Here is a 19,493-nt window from a genome sequence, read left to right on the forward strand (position 1 = left end):
GGCAAACAATCACAGGGCTGTGGTGCCCAGGAAAAGTTCTGTCTCTTTCCATGATTAGTGCTCAGGCGTGCCAGGCATTTTTTCCCTTTTTGAACTCGAAACGAAGGAAGCAAACTTAAAGAGCGAAGGAAACTCTGCATGTCTTGGTATAAAAGTCCACGTTAAAATTGCTTTACTGGTCTCACGGCATCTTGCAGTCTGCTATGAACTGGACTTCAGAAGCCACAAGTCTCACTGTGGGAGGTTGGACCCTCAGTGGTGTGAAGGCTTTGAGATGGAGAGCTGGGTCCCTCACCCTTGCCCTCTGCCAACAGCCAGAGGCAGCTGAGACACCCCCTCTCCTCCTTTGGTTCCTGACTCCCAGGCCTGTGAGGTGGGTGCAGATGCCGCTGTTTAGTGGTGTTTTTATGTGTGCTTGATTTTGATCAGTACTGGTCCTTTTAGAGAACCTGTCTAGCTGACAGCTTCCACAAGCCCAAACTGCAGCCAGGGTGCTTGTTGATACCAGGCTGCTCCCAATAGTCCCAAATCAGCTGCTAAAATTCACAGCCCACCAGCCTTTTTTTTTTTTTTTTTTTTTTTCAAATCAGCTATGAGTTACAAATATTTCTGCAGGGGAGGCTTCCTTTCCCCTTCCCCTTCCTCTTCCACTTCCCCTTCTCCCCCTTTCCTTTCCCCTTCCCCTTCCCTTCTTCTTCTTCTCCTTCTTCATTTTTTTCTTTTTCTCTGTTCAAATTCTAAAATTACATTAGCTTAATCCTCCACCCAGAAATTGGGGACATTAAGCATGGTTTGCAGATCTGAGATACCAAGGGAAGGGTGATCCAGCCCTACCTAAGTACATACCAATGGACAATGTGTCTCTGTTCCTGGGGGGGGGGCATTGGGAACCAACGGGAGGTGCTTAATGTCTCGCGCCCACCGGCGAGCTGACCTGTCCAGACCTCATCCAAGGTCTTCTCACTGTTCATCAATGGATGTCAGTGAAGATTTTCTAAAGCTTCCAGCCTCCCCCACACTCAAATACCTGTCCTTGAACATGTGGGGCCAGTCAACACCCACCACTAGAGAGAGGAAGGGCTCCTACATGGGCTGCATCAGCAATTTGCAGCCTGTGGCCCACCCTAACCTCCATTCTGAACATAAATGAAAATCTGGAAGGCAAAAAAGGATAATATACCAAGGGAAATCAGAAATGCCAAGGAAGCCACAGGGGCTTTACCAAGGAGTTCAGTTCCAATTTAGTTTGAAATTCATAGGCCTTGATTGCAAGTAACACCATAGTGAAAGACCGCAATTTTCCTGGGTCTGTATGTCTCCCACCTCCTCCAGGCACACCCAAGTGAGAAGAGCTAATGGGGTCCAGACAGATCTGAGTTGGAAGGGACAGACATTCTGCTTCTCAGAATGATTAAGAATTGAAGAGCCACTGTCAGATCCTGTAAGTGTAAGCGCAAGGTACAAAACCCAACAGCCCTGAGCTGCTGATGCTGAAAAAGCTCATTGAATTCTTCAAGGCAGGATGCAAAAGGACATGCAGCGTCTGCAGAACAAAACCTGGCGCTGTGTCAGAAGGAGGGGCCATGCCGGGCAGGTTCTTGCAACAGGTTGAAAGTGCAGTGATCACCAGAGGTGGATTAGCATCTATGTACCCATGGGGCAACTTCAGCCTGAATATCCTGGTGTCCTACTGTTCTCTGAACGTACAGCTTCTTTGTATTGATCTGGTCAAAAGTGCATCTTGGAACAGCTCATCCTAAGTGCCCAGGCAATAGCATGTCCCCCAGTAGGTAGCAGAGGAGCAGAGGTGTTTTTGGATAAATCGTCCCAGCTGTGGTTCGCGGGTGTCCTGAGTCACTCTGCTCTGAACCCGGACGTCTGAGTCATGGTCCCACTTCCCTGTTGGGCCAGGAGGATTTGAATCAGGTCACAACTGTGTGAATCAGAACGGGAATGAGCCCTTCTCCTGAGCGTCAGGAGGCTCTGAATCAGGTTGTGAACTAGTCCTTCCTTCCCAGACACACGGAGGGCCTGAATCAGGGTCTGAGCTGATACTTCTGCTCCAGAGCAGAGGGCATTAACAGCACATGATGGCAAGTATCCCTGGCTGGCAGTATGAGAAGGGAAAAACCCTGATTGCATGGTTTGATTGACAACTGCCTGGATGTTCTCATTCTCTGCCAGTTTGACATAACGTCACAGGCCCTCTGAAGTGGAGACAAGAAGGAGGAATAGAAAGAGGAGTATTCGTGAACAGTAATGATGATTGTATTGGAGAAAGGTCACTAAATAGGGCACTATCAATCTCCTCACGGGGATGTCCTGAATCCAGCAAGTACATCTAGTAGTCTTCAGCCCGCTACAGAGCCTCTTGTCTCATTGCCTCTATGTTTAATGCAGGGGGGCACAGTTTGTGCAGGTCGTTATTCAGGTTTTGGGGATTCCTGTCTAGAGGTGTGAGCTCCTCTGTGCTGGGCAGAGGATGGTCACCTGCCAGGAGAACTTCAAAACCCACCAAATCCAGGTGGGCAACGGTGCAGGAAAGGAGGCACCATCTTTATTTTTCAGAAGGGAGATTGACTTTAGCCAAAGTCACCCAAGTGTGCAGCGTGGAGAGCACAGCTTCAAGTTCAAGGTTTCACACTGCTTTTGAAGCTTTCTTTTGCTGATACAGACTTCTTCTCTCTCTGTCAAGGAATAAGCGGTGCTTTCTTCAGCTTTACACATTTTTGCACATACTCACTTCCATGCTTTCATTCGTCGACTTGTTAGTGATGGGAGTAATTAGAATGGGCTGCACATGCTCTTCTGCACTCCTTATCTTCTTTATTATTCTCCTTCACACTAATAGTGCTGTCTGGCTGGGGTGATGACGATTCAGGTGACACTTATTGTCATCTGAGAACGGAGCTGACAAGATGTATTTTCTTCCAGCCAGCACCATGGTACCATCTCTCAAACTTCAGTTGTATCTAAGAGCTGTTGCAGTGGAGCATTTATGTAGTGTGAGCCATTTGGGGAGCTGGTTTGTAGCAAGAGAATATGGAGGCAGAAGGAAAAATTTGTTAAAAGTGTGGGCCAGGTCCATCTGTGTGTGCAGCTCTCCGGTTTCAAGGTGTGTATGGGACAGAACAACGTGGACAACCAGTGTCTCACTGCTGACAGCTGCTGACTGTGAGATACATCTGCTGGGCTTGCCTGGTTTTTGTCTCTCCACCTTGGCAGCTGCAAACACAACAGCATGGGTGCCTGCTCCCAGCTTCCAGGGCCAAGGCAGAAGACGTCGGATCACATTTGGAGAAGGAGGACAGAGAAGGGTTCCTCTTAGGGCTGCTTTAGTAGAAGACATGTCACGGTTGGAGACAAGACTGACTAATACCTGGCAGGAATGAAAGGATATTTTGAGAAATCTGTGTAACCTGTTTCTTTTACTCTTTTCCTACAATATTGCCTCCTTCCATTACTTGCAGCTGTTGTACCGCCTCTCTACTTCAGATCTGCTTTAGCACCCCTGGGAATCCTTCTGCTGTCTTGAGGCAGTCAAGTACCTGTGGAAGGGACTTCTCATCTAACTACCTCTGTGGTTTGTAGGAGAATTGCCATGCTAGGTTTGGGCCAACAGTTATGATCAGAGTACAAGTAATGAATCAAAAATAAAACAATAATAACTAAGTGGCATCTATACCTACAGAGCTCAAAACAGACCAGACTAGGCTACTGAAACAAAGGGAGCACACCGAGCCATTTCAGGCTATTGCAGTGAAGTGCAATCATAGAGGCACAGAATCATTTAGGTTGGAAAAGACCTTTAAGATCACCGAGTCCAACTGTAAACCTAACTCTTTGGTGGCCAAGACAACCACTAAACCATGTCCATTACGATCAGCAGTGAAAATCAGCTGTATTTTCAAATTCCTGAATTCTGGAACTCTTCCAGCTTCTAGTTTGGAGTGCCTGATTTACCCACAGGGAAGTATCCTGCTTGTTTAATAGTAGATGATTTCTAATTTGAGTCTTTCCTAAAAGGTGTGTCTAAAAGGAAAACATCATTCCATGATCTTCATTTGCCTAGTTTTTCTCTATAGGTCAACTCAGGAACACTTATTTTTGAGGGCTTACAGGGAAAGATAAGGCTAAAACTAGAGAAGATCCATCCTACAGACTGGCATTAAGTCTAATGGATATCTCCAGTATTCTACTGCATCAACAAAATGTTATGATAAGAGGAACAAATGGAAACACTTGTAGATACGCACAGGATGCCAGGCAGAGACAGCATGAAGGAAAATCACCTCTCACGGCTTTGTATGCTTAAATGGACTTAAAATGCATGCGCATAAGACAGATACTGGTTTTACTTTTGCTGGGCTAAAATGTACAAACTGAGATGCAATTAATGCAGTGATTATTGAAATGCCTCTGGGGTAAAACAGCTGTCACGCAAACCCATTCCACGTGGCTGATGCCTTTTTACTGTCTCTAAGAAGATGTCTGTATTAAGCATTTGGAGCCACTTAAACACAGGACTCAAGCCTACAAACACTTGCTATTGGCACAGTGTTTCCCATCCCTTTGCTGATGTTGGGCAGTGCCTTTCTGTGCTGAGTTTGCTTAACATGCTGCGGATATGCAGCAGCGCCTGGCCCCAGGGCAGGTGGCTGTGGGTGCTGCTGAGATGCTTGCATCTCTGAGCATGCATCCCTGACCCCAGGGGGCCGCCCTGGCAGCTCAGCAGCCCGAAAAGGGGGAGCTCCTGCTTCTGGCTTATGCCCCCAGTGCTCAGCTAATGGCAGGTTTATGCCTTGTCATGCACCACGGTGGCGTTAAACAGCATGGAAACATCAGCTCAGGAGCTCAGGCCAGACACGAGAGTGGTGACTGGTGGGAGCTTCAGAGATGAGTGAGAGCACCCGGGGACAGAGTCATTTGCATGAGCTCCATCACTGGCAGAACAAAATAAAACTGGTTTCCTCCATTTGTTCACCCGTCAACCCTTTTCCACATCAGTTACTGGTTGTGCCACCAGTGGAATTAACAACCTGTATTTAGGTTAGTGTTTAAGGAGGCATTTGATACCTCAATTTAATTGGCAAGTCACAACAGGAGGCAACTTCCCTGTCTGGACAATGCCTTTGAGTTGAATAGCAGCAGGCAACATTCAGGACAGATTTTTGCCTTTGTTTTGCTGTAATCCTGTTGTATTGTCTAAGTGTTAAGTGCTGGCAAGAAGAACAATCTCTCTAGCTTCCAAAATGATGGTTGTTGTGAGTGAGAACATTTATTTGCTTCCAAAGAAACCCAATAGAGGAGGACTGGGAGAGCAGGAGGAGGAGAGGGATGTCACTTGCATCTGCAGCTCTGACAAGAGTTATGGGTCTGGAGGCTTTGGGTTGCAGAGGTGCTGCTGCTCAAGGCCAGGAGGAAATCCCTGGCTCCTGCTGATGAGCTACACTGCAGGCGATGCATGGGGAGGGATGGGGCACCTGGGGCAGGCTGCCGTGATGGAGGGGAGACCAGCTCCTCCCTGCTTCTGCAGGGGCAGCAGCTCCGACCGCCACGTGTCCGTGGGGCTGCCAGCTGCGGTTGTGGTCACCCTGGTTTTGGTTGACTCCGATGTCTTGGCTTGTGGGGCAGCAAAAGCAGACAGCGTCTTGCCCTTGAAAATGTCCCCTCGTCCCTGCTTAGCCACCCGTGCCTCTTGCCCACCGCGTCACCGAAGGATGATCCCTGCCCAGCTCCTCTGTCTGCCAGCCCCGCTCTGGCTGGGAAGACCCTGCCACCCTGCGCTGCAGCTTCTGGGGGTCTGGTGGGGAGGTGCGCCGGCAACGACGGAGGGGAGCTCAGTGCTGAGCAGGACGATCGCAAAGCTCAGCCCTTAGCAGGGACGTTGGCAGGGTGGTGCCGTGCCCCTGGCGCGGTGGCCTGCCCGCGGGACGCTGCGGGGCCGTGACATGCCAGGCAGCGCCGGCCCCTCCTGGGGCTGGGGACAGGCTGCAGGCACCCAAACCCTCCCCCATCCCAGGAGGGGTGTCCTGGAGGTGTGAGCCCAGCCCGGAGAGGAGACAACTTGCCCAGGGGGCCGCTGGCTGCTCTCGGACGTGGCTTTCCCCTCTCTTCTTTCACAACCCCTTGGTGTTGGGAGGGAGAGAGCGTCTGCTAATGGCAAGCTGACAAGTGAATCAGTGCATACGTGCAATCAGCAGTGCCGGGGGAAGGAAACAAGGATTTATCCTCCCCCTGTTGTTTTAGACAATGCTTCCGCTTGCAGCTTGAGCTCCAGTTAAGGTCATTTATTGATTGCTTCTCTGGTTTACTACTGGCTGCCCAGGGAGCGAATAACAACATTTTAAATAAGCAGGCTAAAATATGGCAAGGCAGGAGTTGGCAAGCCGTGATTAAGCAGCTCTCTGATCTGGAGGAGGGTAGGAAACAAACGACAATATATATAGATGTATGACGGCTAATATAGCAGGGGAGAAAATTAACTCATTGCAGGAAGGTGGAAGATCTGTCAGCTACTCTTGTTCCTGTCTGATGAGTAAGCTGCTAAACTAAAGGTTGCCAGAGGGAGGGATGATCCCATATGTTTTTAAAACTCTGCCGCAGAGCACTGTGTATCCCTGTTCCTGCAGCACCTGCAGAAATGCGGGTCTGATTCAAAGGCTGCTGAAGTCAGCGGGAGGGTTTCCAATGACATCCATGAGTTTAGATCTGATCCCTAAATCCTGGGCATGCTTTCATTGAGAAAAACACTTAATATATGGTAGCCTTGGAAACTGGTCCCCAGATTACTGTCCTGAGAAGAAAGGACGCATTGATGGTGAACTGGGCGCTGTAGCAGCACTTTGGATCATAGACATGCAGTTTGGTATTACGCACATTTATATTATTTTGCTCATCTCAAGAGTTTAAGGGATTAAAGACACATTTTCCCCCCACCCCAATCCTGAACTGGCACATACAGGCTAGATTGGAAGGTCTGATCAATGGTGCTCTGGAAAGCATTTTACTAGATGGGTCATTCATGCTTAATGGGTCATTCCTTATAGTTAGTACAAATGACTTTTTAGATGGAAAGAGTCCACCTGCTGTTCTGCACGGTGCCATGTGCTAACACTGTGTCACCTCGAGCCCAGGCTCCTTAATCGCATATGCCTGGTGGTGCAGGTGCATTTATCTGCTGATAAGAAGTATTTGCATAAGGCAGATCGATTTTTTTTTTTTTATACATATATATATCCTGCTCTAAGAGGAAATAGACTCCTGGAAAATACTGGCAGAGAACTGGAGAGATACGGTAGTTCCTATGACATCCCCCATCGGCCTTTAATCTCTCTCTATCGCAGGTATTACCATTTGCAGTGGGGTTGGGAGGCATTTCAAAGAGCTCAGGTGGTAAAAGCGCTGACTGCAAGCTCGGAGTCCACGGCTGAAGGTTATGTGCTGAGGTGGGGCCAGCAGCGTCAGGTCTGACAAACAGGTTGAAAGTCAGGTGCTCACCTTGCAATTCTTTCGCTAGACAGGAATTCATAAGCCTTTGAAGGTCAATGGTAGACTTTTCTAGTAGGCTGAAGGGAAAGGAATGTCTGCAAATAAAGTTTTCACCAAATGCAATGTTACTATAGAATCAAAGTCCTCTTTGTTTAACAAGGACAATGGGTTTATGAAGATCTTATCGCTGCTAGGATACTACTGTTGCTCTGCAAAGGCACACAGCAGGGTGCCTGAGAGCACAGGAGTGACATTGTATCACATTAAAACCTGTAATTAAAAGAATAGTTCTTGCTTGGGAAAAAATGAACAGAGGATGACAATTCAACTTTTTGCAGGCAGGTAGAATTTAGAGAGACATCATGCAGGTGTAATGAGATGTCCATGTTACATGATGCTGGGCTGCACCTTAAAAGAAGAAAGAGAAAGCCTAGCAAAGGTGTTTTTATGAGTTGAGTCCCTCTGGGCATGATTTTCGGGGGTCCCATGGGACCAAGAGGTTTCCACTGGTGGTGCAAGCTGGCTTTGACTTTTGTCTCTGGGCGTTTTCCTTTCTTCTCATTAAAATTAACTTTCCCTGTTGATATTTCCTCCTAGTTGCCATTTGGTGAGTTGTCGGACTTCCCTTTAGGAGAAGTAGCTGCAAGACCATATCACGTATGCTCCATTACATGGACTTTGGAGGAAAGTGGGAGGAAAAAAAGTTGCAAATTTGGAGAGATGTAAAAGACACATTTAAAGCTGTTATTTAAATATGAAATGGCAAGCTTTTAAAAACAAAGCATTTTTATGAATAAGAGAAGCTCATTAAGACTTCTTAAACAGTGCCACGTCTGAGGAAGAGACATTTTCATTTAGGTCTGTGTGCTGAGAGGGAGAGTTTTTTGAGATTCTTGATATTTACATTGAGAACGGGCTATATCTTGTGAAGATCTGGAGAAAAAAGGCAGAACACTTTCTTTACTGAATTGAAGCGTTGTCCCCGTGCGACCCAGGCCAGCGGGATGCAGGTGAGAGGGGCAGGGGATGCACTAGGCTGCATCGCACTGCTCCCTCTTTAATCTGCAGCACCACAAGCTCATCTGGCTTCCAGCTAGTGTGCGTTACAGCTGAGCCTGGCTATTGCAACTCTGCTCCAGAGTCGTCCAAACACTTTGCTTTCATATTGGATAAAGAATATAGAGTGCTTATTTTGTGCAGAGATAGGGTGTTGAATTATACTGGATCGTTCCCTGGCTTTCAGAAATATAAATCGTAGGCCTAAACTACGTAATTTATGACAGATCTTTGTTTCGATGTACATAAGCATTCTAAAATACATTCATTTACTGAATCAACCACTAATATGCTGACTTTTTAAAGCACCCTTCACTTCGCTTTCTGCATATAATCAATCATGTCCATAAGGCCTTGGTAGAGTAGAAACTAATATTATAAACAAACATGTTAGAAGGCTTAATATGACTAATAAAAGGATAGCAGAATGCTAAGGGCAGAGCCAGCAGCAGTATCTGGCCCTGTGCTGACTGACTGCAGCGTCCTTGCCCGTGATAGTGCCGTGCTGGACCCGAGTGACCCGTCCAAGGTCAAACACAGAGACCGGTTTGGCAGCAGCAAGCAGGGACACTGGCACTGCTCCATCAGCTGAAGCTTTCCTGTACAGGTAATCACAATATCCTTGATTTGTTTTGAATTTGCAAGAAACCTGCCCCTGAAGCCAGAGGGACTCATTCCCCAGAGGGGGAGCAGCCTCCCTGCCTGTGCCTTCCCCACACTGGCACCGGCGTTCCTGGGGTTTAGCATTTCCTCAGTGACAGGTCTGACTGGGAGGAGGAGGACTGGCAGATCAATTTCGGCAAGGAACATGGAAAAAGCCTTCCCAGTTCTGGGGCTTGAGTTTCTGAAGTTGCCTCCTCCCACCTTGCTTGCTGCTGGCGAGACAGACGGGGAGAGAACACGGTTCATCCAGTGGGATAACGTCAGTTCCCTGCAGTGTCCCAGGAGGTGGCAGGGGCATGCAGGCACAGGGCGCGCGTGCTCCTCCTGCTCTCGCAGCTCACGGCAGCTTTGCCTCCGGGGAGCATCCACCTCTGGAGGGAATTTTCTGTTGCCGCCCAGCCTTTGCTTTGCAAGTGCATATGGATGACGGAGTGGGATGGTTTGTGGTGAGGGTACAACCGCTTCGTTTCCCCCAAATAAAACCTTTAATGCAAAAAACCCCCAATCCGTAACTGATGTCTGAATTCGCAGCGCATGACGCAGGCAGGTAAAGCTGTAAATGTGATTAGGGAGATAAAGCAAAGGCTGCTGACTGCATCGCCTTCACACTTACTAGAGTGCCAACATGCCTTTCCAGGCATAAACCGACCTACCCCGTGCCTGCCAAGACGTGCAAAGCCGTGAGATAGGAAAATCGTCCCCGTGGTGCTGCTGCCATGACAGCACCTTGCACCACGGTTCCTGCTCTTGGGCCTCAGCCCCAACGCCACCGCGCAGCCCGAGAGCTGCCTGAGAAGGGGGAAGAGATTTAAACTGACACATTTAAAAGAGACCAAAGTGAAAAGTTGTGGGTGCAATTTGAACAAATGCTTCAGAGCTGCTAGAGCTTGCGCTTGAAAATAGCACGGGGGAGGGGGTTTGAAGCCTTGTGCAGTATTTCCAAGTGGCTCTTTGGATAAATTGACACAAATTCCAAAGGGATTTTAACTACAAGGATGAGGATCCAGAGCCTCTGCTCAGCCTGCGTGCAGGCTTTAACCATGTCATGGAAAAAACCTGATTGCAGTTCCATGGAGCAGGGACAGATATTTGGGAAGGAAGCGTGCCTATAATGTGAGTGTTTGCACAAGGTTGATTAGGATTATTTTTAGGAATATTTATTGTACCTGGCCAAAAGGGTATGAGCAACACAAGCTCCCTTCAAATACAAGACTATGTAGTTTTGTGAGAAATAACAAAGTAAATATGTACCTAGTGAAAGGCTCAGGAATAGAGTTATTTTTTATTTTATCTTGAGCTTCATTTTCCTGTTAAAGAAACAATTCTGCTGTTGAAGCTTCATTTTCAGAGAAGTGTGGTCTTTTTTTTGAAACCAACTTTAAGCCACATTGTGGGGAAAGAGTCTCTGGGACTTCCCAAATACTTCGTGAAGTGGAAGTTACTAGGATTCAGTCGGTTCCTGCTTAGTTTGCCCAGCTACTGTACTGCAGTGCAAAGCCGCTCGGCTCTGACCTGTGGGGAAGGCACGAAGCATCGCTGTGCAGGTTTGCTCCAGGTCCTGAAGAGGTGCAAGAGGAATTTGTCCTTCTGCTGGCAAACCCCACTGCTTATGCTGTTGCCCCCGTGGCAGCACGATTCCCTATCGGTAGTTAAACCAAACCCTTACTAGTAAAACCTAACCGAATCCTCGCAAGGCCGCACCAACACCCACAGCCTGTGCTGCTGCAGAGCTCAGCCCGGTGCTCCCCGGGTGCTGGCAGAAAAAACCCTGGCACCCGGGGCAGCACCAGCACCGAGACATTCTTCAGATGTTTTTGAAGCCGTCTTGCCTCTTTTTATCTGTATTTCAAAGATAATGAGCCAAATGCATTTCTGATGCCATTGGTTTAAATTTCCTCGTTAACTCTAGTTGCACTGGATGTGAGAGCAGCGGCTCTGGGCAGGGACACGGCAGCCTCCTGCTCTTGCGCGCAAGGCAGGATTTAGGTGATGATAAGGGGAAATCGTCAGAGCAGTCTCGGGTGTGGGTATCCCCCGAGTGACTCCTGAAGGTGAAGCAGTCTGGGACGTTAATCAGATCAGCTCAGAGAGCAGAGCCTGTCCAGCCCAATCAGCCCTGACCAGCAGTTTGATAATCTCAGTGCCAGTGAATGCAACTGAGAGACCTCCCATAAAACTGGGACCAGGAGGGCACCCTGATTGCCTGCGACCAACCAAACAGGAACAAAAAGACACCTCTTTAACGCACTGGGGATTTAACAATGTCACCTTACACACGACGGGTCTCTAATTCCAGAGAGACCTTTCCAAGTTTGTCCACATAATCCCGTCAAACGCCAAGCCTGGGAAGGCAGCATCCTTCTCGGGGGCCTGCGCTGAACCCGCTTTTCCAGTGCATTTTTTTAGGCGTTTGCCTGTCAGTGGCAGTTGTTGAATGGGGCTTCAATTACGGGGCCATTCCTGTCCCCTCCTTGCGTGAGCGCCACCCTTGCAGGCCGACAGCTGCTTTTACCTCTTCTCCGAAACTGTGTGAATTTTGGACCCTGTTCAAGACGGAGCAAATCAGCTGGGGACTTTCCATTGTTTGCTGTGAGCTGAGGAGCAGCTGTTATTGTTCTTCATCATCTGCTGGAACATTTCTGATTGAGTTATTGTTGCCTCCCAAGGAAACTTTTAGAAGACTTTCAGAATGAAGAAGCCTTCTCATATTGGCAAAGTGATTTTTTTGGTGTCATTCCCAGAGCGATAGTCAGAGTTTTTCCTTTTTACTGACGTCATGGCTTTTGGATGTGCTTGAACTAACTCGTGGGTGAATTCAATATTTGTGGTTTATGGCCACTAGTTTTTAAAGTGCTTACTTTCCACAAAAGAGGGAACTAAAGTCAGAAAAAGGTGTTTATTCTTGAAATGTTTAGAAGAAAAAAAAAATAATTCCTGTTGCTTAATATCCCAATGTCTTTGTTTTGGTTTTGGTTTGGTTTTTTTCTTTCTTTTGCAGACTTCTCACACATATCTCCATCTGTAGCCATTTTTCTGGGGCATCTGGGCTTTGTCTCTCTCTTCTTGTGGGAAGATGGATAGGCATTGTCAGCTCTTTCGAAAGCTGTGGACTTAGAGATCCAGAAATCGACTAATTAGTTCATGTTTAATCTGCACAATCTGCAAGAGCAGTTGTAGATTGGAGTCTTGTAGATTTGTTCCAGCACAGTCAAATTATGCTGATGAGATTGGTAAAAAGCCAAAAAAAAGAACATAAATAGCAATTATTTTAAATAAATTCCAAGCACATAAAGACTGATTTTAGCCTGGGCTGTTGAAAAATTTCATGCAAATTGTAGTGTGTGTTTATTGCATTTTTTTTTTTTCCCCAAACGAAGTGGAAGAGTTGGACTTAGTAGTAGTCAGAAAAAAGTTGAAATACCATGGGCAGCTGTGGTCAGGAGCAGCGAAACAGATACTCCCCGCAGCTCTGCGGTGCCTTGCAGGGGAGAGCACCGCCACCCGCGTTCGCTGCGTCGCCTGTCCCCAAGGCAGAGAGCTGTCTCTTAAAACTCCCGGTAAAATCCTAACGCCTCTAAACCAAACCGCTCTCGTAGAACCGTGCCAGCTCCCAGGGTCACTCCAGCTGCACGCAGGAGAACAGGGCTGCTCCCCCCGCAGGCACCCGCTTCCAGCCCGAACCCTGGTTACGTGGGTACGTGGGCCGAGAGGTGCAGTCGCAGGACGTGGTTGCCCAGCTCTCCATCAGTTAGTGCAACTAAAAATGTTGCTCGGCAGTGCCCTTCCTGGCGCTGCCGTGGCTCCTGTCCTCGTTTCTGAGGCGGATGGAGCTTAAACGAGGAATTTAGAAGGCTGGCTCTTTGGTTCATCACAAATTCAGGCACGGGAGCCGGGAGGTTTAGCTCCCCAGGCTGTGCTGCAGGTAGGAGGCTTCTTTCATCATTGGTCTCCCAGGACTGCTGCGCTTGCTGAGCAGCAACACGCATACTCAGAGGCTACAGGGCAGAAAACAAGTCAAGGATAATTTGAATGTTTACGGACACAGCTGAGCAAGCCCTCTGCTTTTCAGAGGCCTTCAAATGTTTAGGAAACAAAGTCCTACAAGTGGACAAATGTGCTGTTAAGAACCACTGCAGCTTTGCAATGTAAATCTTATTACCGTGGTTGAAAACACAAGTGGAACTTGACTCTGACTTGCAGAAAGCAGCCATTACATGTTTAGGGAAGTGTCACGGAGCATTAGACCATCACTACCAGGAAGGTGCAGAGGGACCTTGGAGCAAATGAGCCTGAGTTGGGGTTGTTCAGCCTGGAAGTGGAGGCTCTGGGGAGACTGTAGCGGCCTCCCAGTACATAAAGGGGGCCTAGAGGAAAGCTGGAGAGGGACTTTTTACAAGGGCATATAGTGGTAGGACAAGGGGTAACGGCTTCAATCTGAAAGAGGATAGATTTAGAATAATTATGAGGAGGAAATTCTTCACTGTGAAGGTGGCAAGACACTGGCACAGGGTGCCCAGAGAAGTTATGACTGCTCCCTCCCTGGAAGGGTTCAAGGCCAGGTTGGACAGGGCTTTGAGCGACCTGGTCTGGTGGGAGGTGTCCCTGCCTGTGGCAGGGGGGTTGAAACTAGATGATCTTTACGGTCCCTTCCAACCCAAACCATTCTAGGATTCTGTGAGCTCCTAGATTAGCTCCATTTAGTCACTCTCTGCTAGGAGGTTTAAAACAACTCCTGGGTGAAAAGGAACGAGCTTGTCCTGCCCTCGGAGAGGATGACGGCGCTCCTCTCCACAGTGTCTCTCAGCCTGGAGCAGCCGCCGCTGAGCGCTGAGCTCCTCTCTCTGTGCTGCAGCCCCAACACTCGGTACCTGACACCCATGGGCTCCCACTTCCTCAGAGAGTTGCCCCCCTTCCCCTCACCCTGGTAGCCCTTTGCATTTCTCTACACTGAGTTTCACCTGGACTTTATTGCCCAGGCAGTCACTCATAAGAAAGACTCGCCTGTACAGTCTACAGTTCTATACAACCTGTCCACATTCTTACTGCCATAAACAACTTTGTGTCATCAGCAGACTTCCTCGGCTAAGTGCTCAGCCCTTTTTCCAGATCATTTATAACGATGCTGAGCTGCACAAGTACCAGCACGGATGCTGGGATGCCACTCGTGACCTCTATGCTCCTGAAAGCCCCAACTAGGACCTCCACTCTCTGTCCCTTATCCCTGAACTCATTACTTAGCCTTATTTATCCTACAACTAATGGCTTCAGAAAGTGCCTTAATTCTATTAGATTCCCTAGCTTTTTGCATGGGTGGATCTGCAGCCTTACTCATGGTCTTTTAATATTATTTTGGGGTATAGAATTGAATTGAACCACTCTAGGTGCTCTATAATGAAGTGGGGCAGGGAGAGAGGAAACCGCTGGCTATGTGGCGTTTTGAGCAATTAGCAGACTATGTAGTATATCTGCTTTGTTGATTTTTACTCAAGGAGATCAAATGCTGGCTGGTATTCTGTATACATGCAAGAAAATGTGCCTGCTGCTAGTGAGACTGCATTGGATCCAGACTATCTGAAACCAGTGCCATGTTTCATATGGTGGAGGAAAAGCACAGGATCTATCTATAGTCACTGACCCTTCTAATTCACAGGGAGTTTGGGGTTTTTTTTCAGCTCTGATAAAAACAATGCAGCGCATAAGCCTCTTTGAGTCATCCTCTCTGCTATAAGAACAACCATAAACAGCTGATTTCTATGAGGCAGATGTATTTATAGGCTTGGGATAGAATATAGATTTTTAAAATGCCACTTTTCTGCTTCAAAGAGATTGACTTAAATTTTTAATCTGTGTAAAATTAAACCAGCTAATTAATGAAAATGGCTACAGAGTAAAAGGAATTAAAGTTTCAGAAAATCATTACGCATTGATATGGCTGCATGCTCTGATTTGGTAATGAGTCGTGACAGGGTGAACATTATCTAACTCTATTTGCATCCAGGTACTGTAAGAACCTGTGGGCAATGAGATGCTACCATGTGAGAGCTTTGCTCTGGAGGAGTTTCTTGCTTAGCATTAGGAGAGCACTGTTATTTAGGAAGGAACCGTGACCCTTCTGGCAGAGGGAAGATCTAGGATGTCAGGTCTCATTTTCCATCCTTGCACAATCCTCTTATGTGTCAGCCTCTAAAATGAACATGGTGCTGTGTGATTCCCAAACAAGCGCATGCAACCAGGGCCCAGGTCATCGGGGAGTTGTGTTGAAATCCCACTGAAATAAATGAGTCAAGAAAGTCAGTAGGAGCTGGGGCATGAAATCCCTTTACCTTCTATGGGAAATCTGCTCTTTCTTCAGGCAGCCAGCGGCTCCCTAATGTGGAGGTACCACCACACTCTCACAACAGCAGCAGGTACTTCCATCTCCTGCTGCTGCCGTTTTATAAATCCCTTCCCCACCCTGAGTAAATGTGTGCAGGGTCAAAATCAAACTGCATTAGAAATGAGGAACTGTTCCCTTCTGAAGCAGAAATCATGTCTCACAAGGAGATTTATCATGTGGAAGATTTGCATTTTCTTCTCCTAGGGAGGCATGTGGCACCCTGACTCTTATACTTCCGTCAGAAGCGGTACCGAAGGAACTGGCAGGTGCAAAGGCTGAAGGAAACACCGAGCCCTTGGAGGCAGAAAACGCTCCCATGGATAATGCACAAGACCCAGTGCTGTTCCTGAGGAGGTGGGGAGAAAGCCCTGGGCTAGGTGATGTGCTGCGCGGTCGTGTGGCGGTCGCGCCACGGCTGTTTTGCCCGTGGCTTGCTCAGCAGGTGAGCTCTGTGGGACGGGCTCCACGCGCCGTGTCTAGCCCACCTGGGCCTCTTGGTGTTGCTATAATGCCAGCAATGCATAGGGCCTGGATATAATGCTAATAACCCAGTGAGGGTGGGGGGTACAGTCCCATTTATAATCTATATGAGAAACCTTAAGGAGTCCAGTGCTGCCATCCTTGCTCTGACATGAGTCCACAGGCTGGTAATCAGATGTAACCATGTGAATATCTGCTCTCTCTGCTGAAAAAAGGAAATTTTCTCTCTCTCTCTTTAATGTGCTGCTAAGATCAATGATGAAATGTTGACAACGAAGGATTCTCCTGGGACCACTGGGTGGTAAAAGCTGGAAGTTGATTTCCTATCTGCAAGGCTGTGTCTGCCTGTAGGATATATATTCCACTCAAGTATTATCTGTTTTCTTAAGCGTCCCCACCTTATCTGACAGAGGACACAAAAACACAGCAGGAGAACAGGCAGAAACTGCAACCTGATTTCTCAACAGAGGTAATCAACTCTCTTCCTTGTCCCATGCTCTGGCCTAGTAATATACAGAAGTGGGTGATTCCTGTCTGAATTAAGTATATTGTATATTTTGCTAAGATAATTTAGACCATTCTGCGACTCTTGTAACAACAGCGTGACATGCCATACATGTAATCCAACAGGTTGAACTGAATGCAGATGCTTTAAAAACTTTTCCATTCTCTCCCTCATTTCCACTCCAGCAGCTGTAGATCCCAGCTTACATGCCTTGTTAAAACAGCCTGATTGAACCAACATCCTCACTAATGAGCATTTCTGATCCACAACTTTCAAGGGGAGCGGCTGGAACCTGCTGAGGAATTGCCTCTTCATTGGAAAAGGTCAGGAAAGGAGAGGCCTTCTCCCAGACATCATTCTCGCTTCTTCCACTTCTTTCTCCAAGCAGATTTAGTTCTCAAATCCAACTGATTCCTAGGAATAGGTGGCTCTTGATTTTTTTTTTTTTTCCCCATTATTCTGAAATAGTGCTTTATGGACAATTTCTAAGGGCATGGGGAACCAATATAAAAAGTACCAGAGACTACAATCTCATCATCTTCCTCACACCCCCCAAGTGGAATAAAATAACTTCTGTCTCAGAATATTTTGGCATTGTGATCTTTAATTCCACATGGGGAACCAGCCATGCCGAGTGGCAGACTCCTGTGGTAGGGATAACTACTGCTGATGTACTTTTGACTCAAGGAAGGAGGGGGAGCTACAGATCCCCAAAAGCAACAGAAGAGAGGGAGAGGAAAATCCCACTGCAGACTTCCCCATCCTGCATGGTGCCTAATACAAAAGGAGGTTGCTAAAGGAACAGTTTCCCCTGAGTAGAACTAGTCATGCACATGGGCTTTGCGCTGAATCAGTATCAGCGCTACCAGAAAAAGATGGAAAAAGCTCCTTCCTCTACTTAAATAGCTTTGCTCAGCCAGCACCTCTGGGAGCAGCAGCTCTGAATTCACTCGGCCCTGGTCTCTGACATTTTGTGCAGCTATCTGGACCCCTAGAACCATTCATGCAAATCGCCCTCTTAAGAACTATAAAGTAATACGGTATTTAGCATCAACCCACTCAGCCCCCACCAAAATAACTTCAGGCTGAGGTCTTCAGCGGCTTGAATGATGCTGTGCTGTTGCCATGGCAGCACACCGCTCTCCGCAGGCTGCCCGGGGTCAGGAGCAATCGGGCGGCTTCTCACCGCCGCACCTCGCAGCAGCCGTACCTGCAGGGCCGCTGCGTGTCCCGGTGGGGTGGCAAAAAAAAAAAAAGCCCTTCTCCCCGCCTTGCGGTCCTGGAAGAAGAGGAAAATGCCTGCCTCTGCCAAAAACCTGGCTATGCAAGCCGAGTCACCTCAGAGCTCCAGAAGAGCCGGTGCATACTGGCGGTACGTCTGCTGGCTTTGGGTTTGGGGGCAGAAGGGGGGAGATGCTGGGAAGGAAGCACTCCGCGGCAAGGGAAGCCCAGTTGTGGGTGATCTACCTTAGCAGACAGGTAGGTGAGATGCCCCACAGGCCAGTGTTCCCAGCTGCTTCTGCATTTATTTCTACCAGCGTATCAGCCAGCTAACCTCAGAGTTCAAAGCTGTTGCCCTCTGGCAGAGGAAAACAGTGCGTTCAGAACAGCCTACAGAAGGACACAGAGCTTCTGGGCGAGATATGCAGGTAAAAGGCTGGATACCAGTGAGGAGGATTATTTTTGTTTGACTATTTAATTCAAGGTTTATTTGTTCCCTTCCCTGTGTTGATACTGATGCAGATTCATTCCAGTTCAGAAGCCGTCACGTAGGGAGAAAGGAAATAACACAATCTGGCTCCCCTCTTTTGGCATCTGAACAACATAGTTCCTCAGGAGCACTCAAGAGGCCGGCAGCATGTAAATACTTTCCCTCATGGTGACACAGACAGAACTTTCTGGTAGTAGAGTAACCCCCTTCCTCCCTTTGACTAGTCACAGCTGCACGTACCTTTGGTGTAACATCATGGTTATGCAATGCTGACTCTCCCACTTTGCTCTTACTGTGCCTCTTTCATATTTGCGCAAACAGAAGCTGAGACGGAGCCTGGCAACAGCCTCTGAGAGCCCAGCCACTTCTCAGCCCTCCTTCCCTGAACCTGCACCACTCCCAGCGGCACCAGCGGTGAGCTGGGAGCACCGACCACCACTGAACTGCAGCCCAGGAGGGCACAGCTTTCTCCCGTCTCTGTCCAAAAGGAACCCAGTAAGGCATGAACACAGGGGCTGCCCAGTGCACTCGTCCACCTAAACGATGCGGACCCCGCCGGGATGCTAGTATTTACAAGTAGATCTAGGCTCACTGCATCTCTGGGCCCCCCTCCTTTCTAGGTCACCATGACTTCCGCAATCATCCCGTTCACCAGGACTGATGGAGCACAGATGTACTCTCGAGGGAGTGAGCGCAAACCAGAACCCTCATCTCTGGAAAATGCTTCCCAGGAAGAACCATCTCCTCACCATCACGTATCCCAAAGGACCTACGGAGAAGACAGAGCAGGAAATTAAGCAGAAAAGTGAGTTCCTAGGACTTTTGCTACTTTACCCCTTTAAGGTTCTCAAGCAGGATTTACGATCACATTGTGTTCAGAGACACAGAGCACAGTGTTGTGCTAACAGGTAAGCAGGAAACAACCACAGTGAGATACAGATCTGCAGTGCTTTAATTAAAGCACAGGTAAACAGCAAGCAGCAGCAGTCCTCTCAAGTGTTTCACAAGCCTCATCTGAGTCATTACCGTTTGCCTTGTCAGTTGCAAGGTGTCTAAGAGTGCTTCCCATGTGAGCTTGTGGGGCCTGGAGCGCAAGGGGACAAGCTGAGCCTGGCTGTTGGGCAGAGTACTGGTGTTTGTCCACAACAACTGAGGGATCCGAGTGCACGGCAGCAGTGAAAACACACAGCCTGCCAACAGGTGACTGAACC

The 19,493-nt window shown here is 48.1% G+C and overlaps 1 protein-coding gene across 1 annotated transcript in view; it reads left to right on the top strand.

Annotated features, from left to right (window-relative positions):
* The window catches only part of LOC122154005, a 32,769-nt gene extending 13,533 nt beyond the window's left edge, over positions 1–19,236 (top strand). The window contains exons 2-4 of the mRNA XM_042799008.1: positions 17,704–17,943; positions 18,604–18,777; positions 18,903–19,236. Coding sequence (XP_042654942.1) covers positions 17,704–17,943; positions 18,604–18,777; positions 18,903–19,079 — 591 coding nt within the window. The 3' untranslated portion in view covers positions 19,080–19,236. The remainder of the gene's footprint in view (positions 1–17,703; positions 17,944–18,603; positions 18,778–18,902) is intronic.
* Positions 19,237–19,493: the final 257 nt, after the last annotated feature.

The sequence above is a fragment of the Tyto alba genome, unplaced genomic scaffold, assembly GCF_018691265.1.
Source record: "Tyto alba isolate M040663 unplaced genomic scaffold, T.alba_DEE_v4.0 Super-Scaffold_29, whole genome shotgun sequence".
NCBI classification, from domain to species: Eukaryota; Metazoa; Chordata; class Aves; order Strigiformes; family Tytonidae; genus Tyto; species Tyto alba.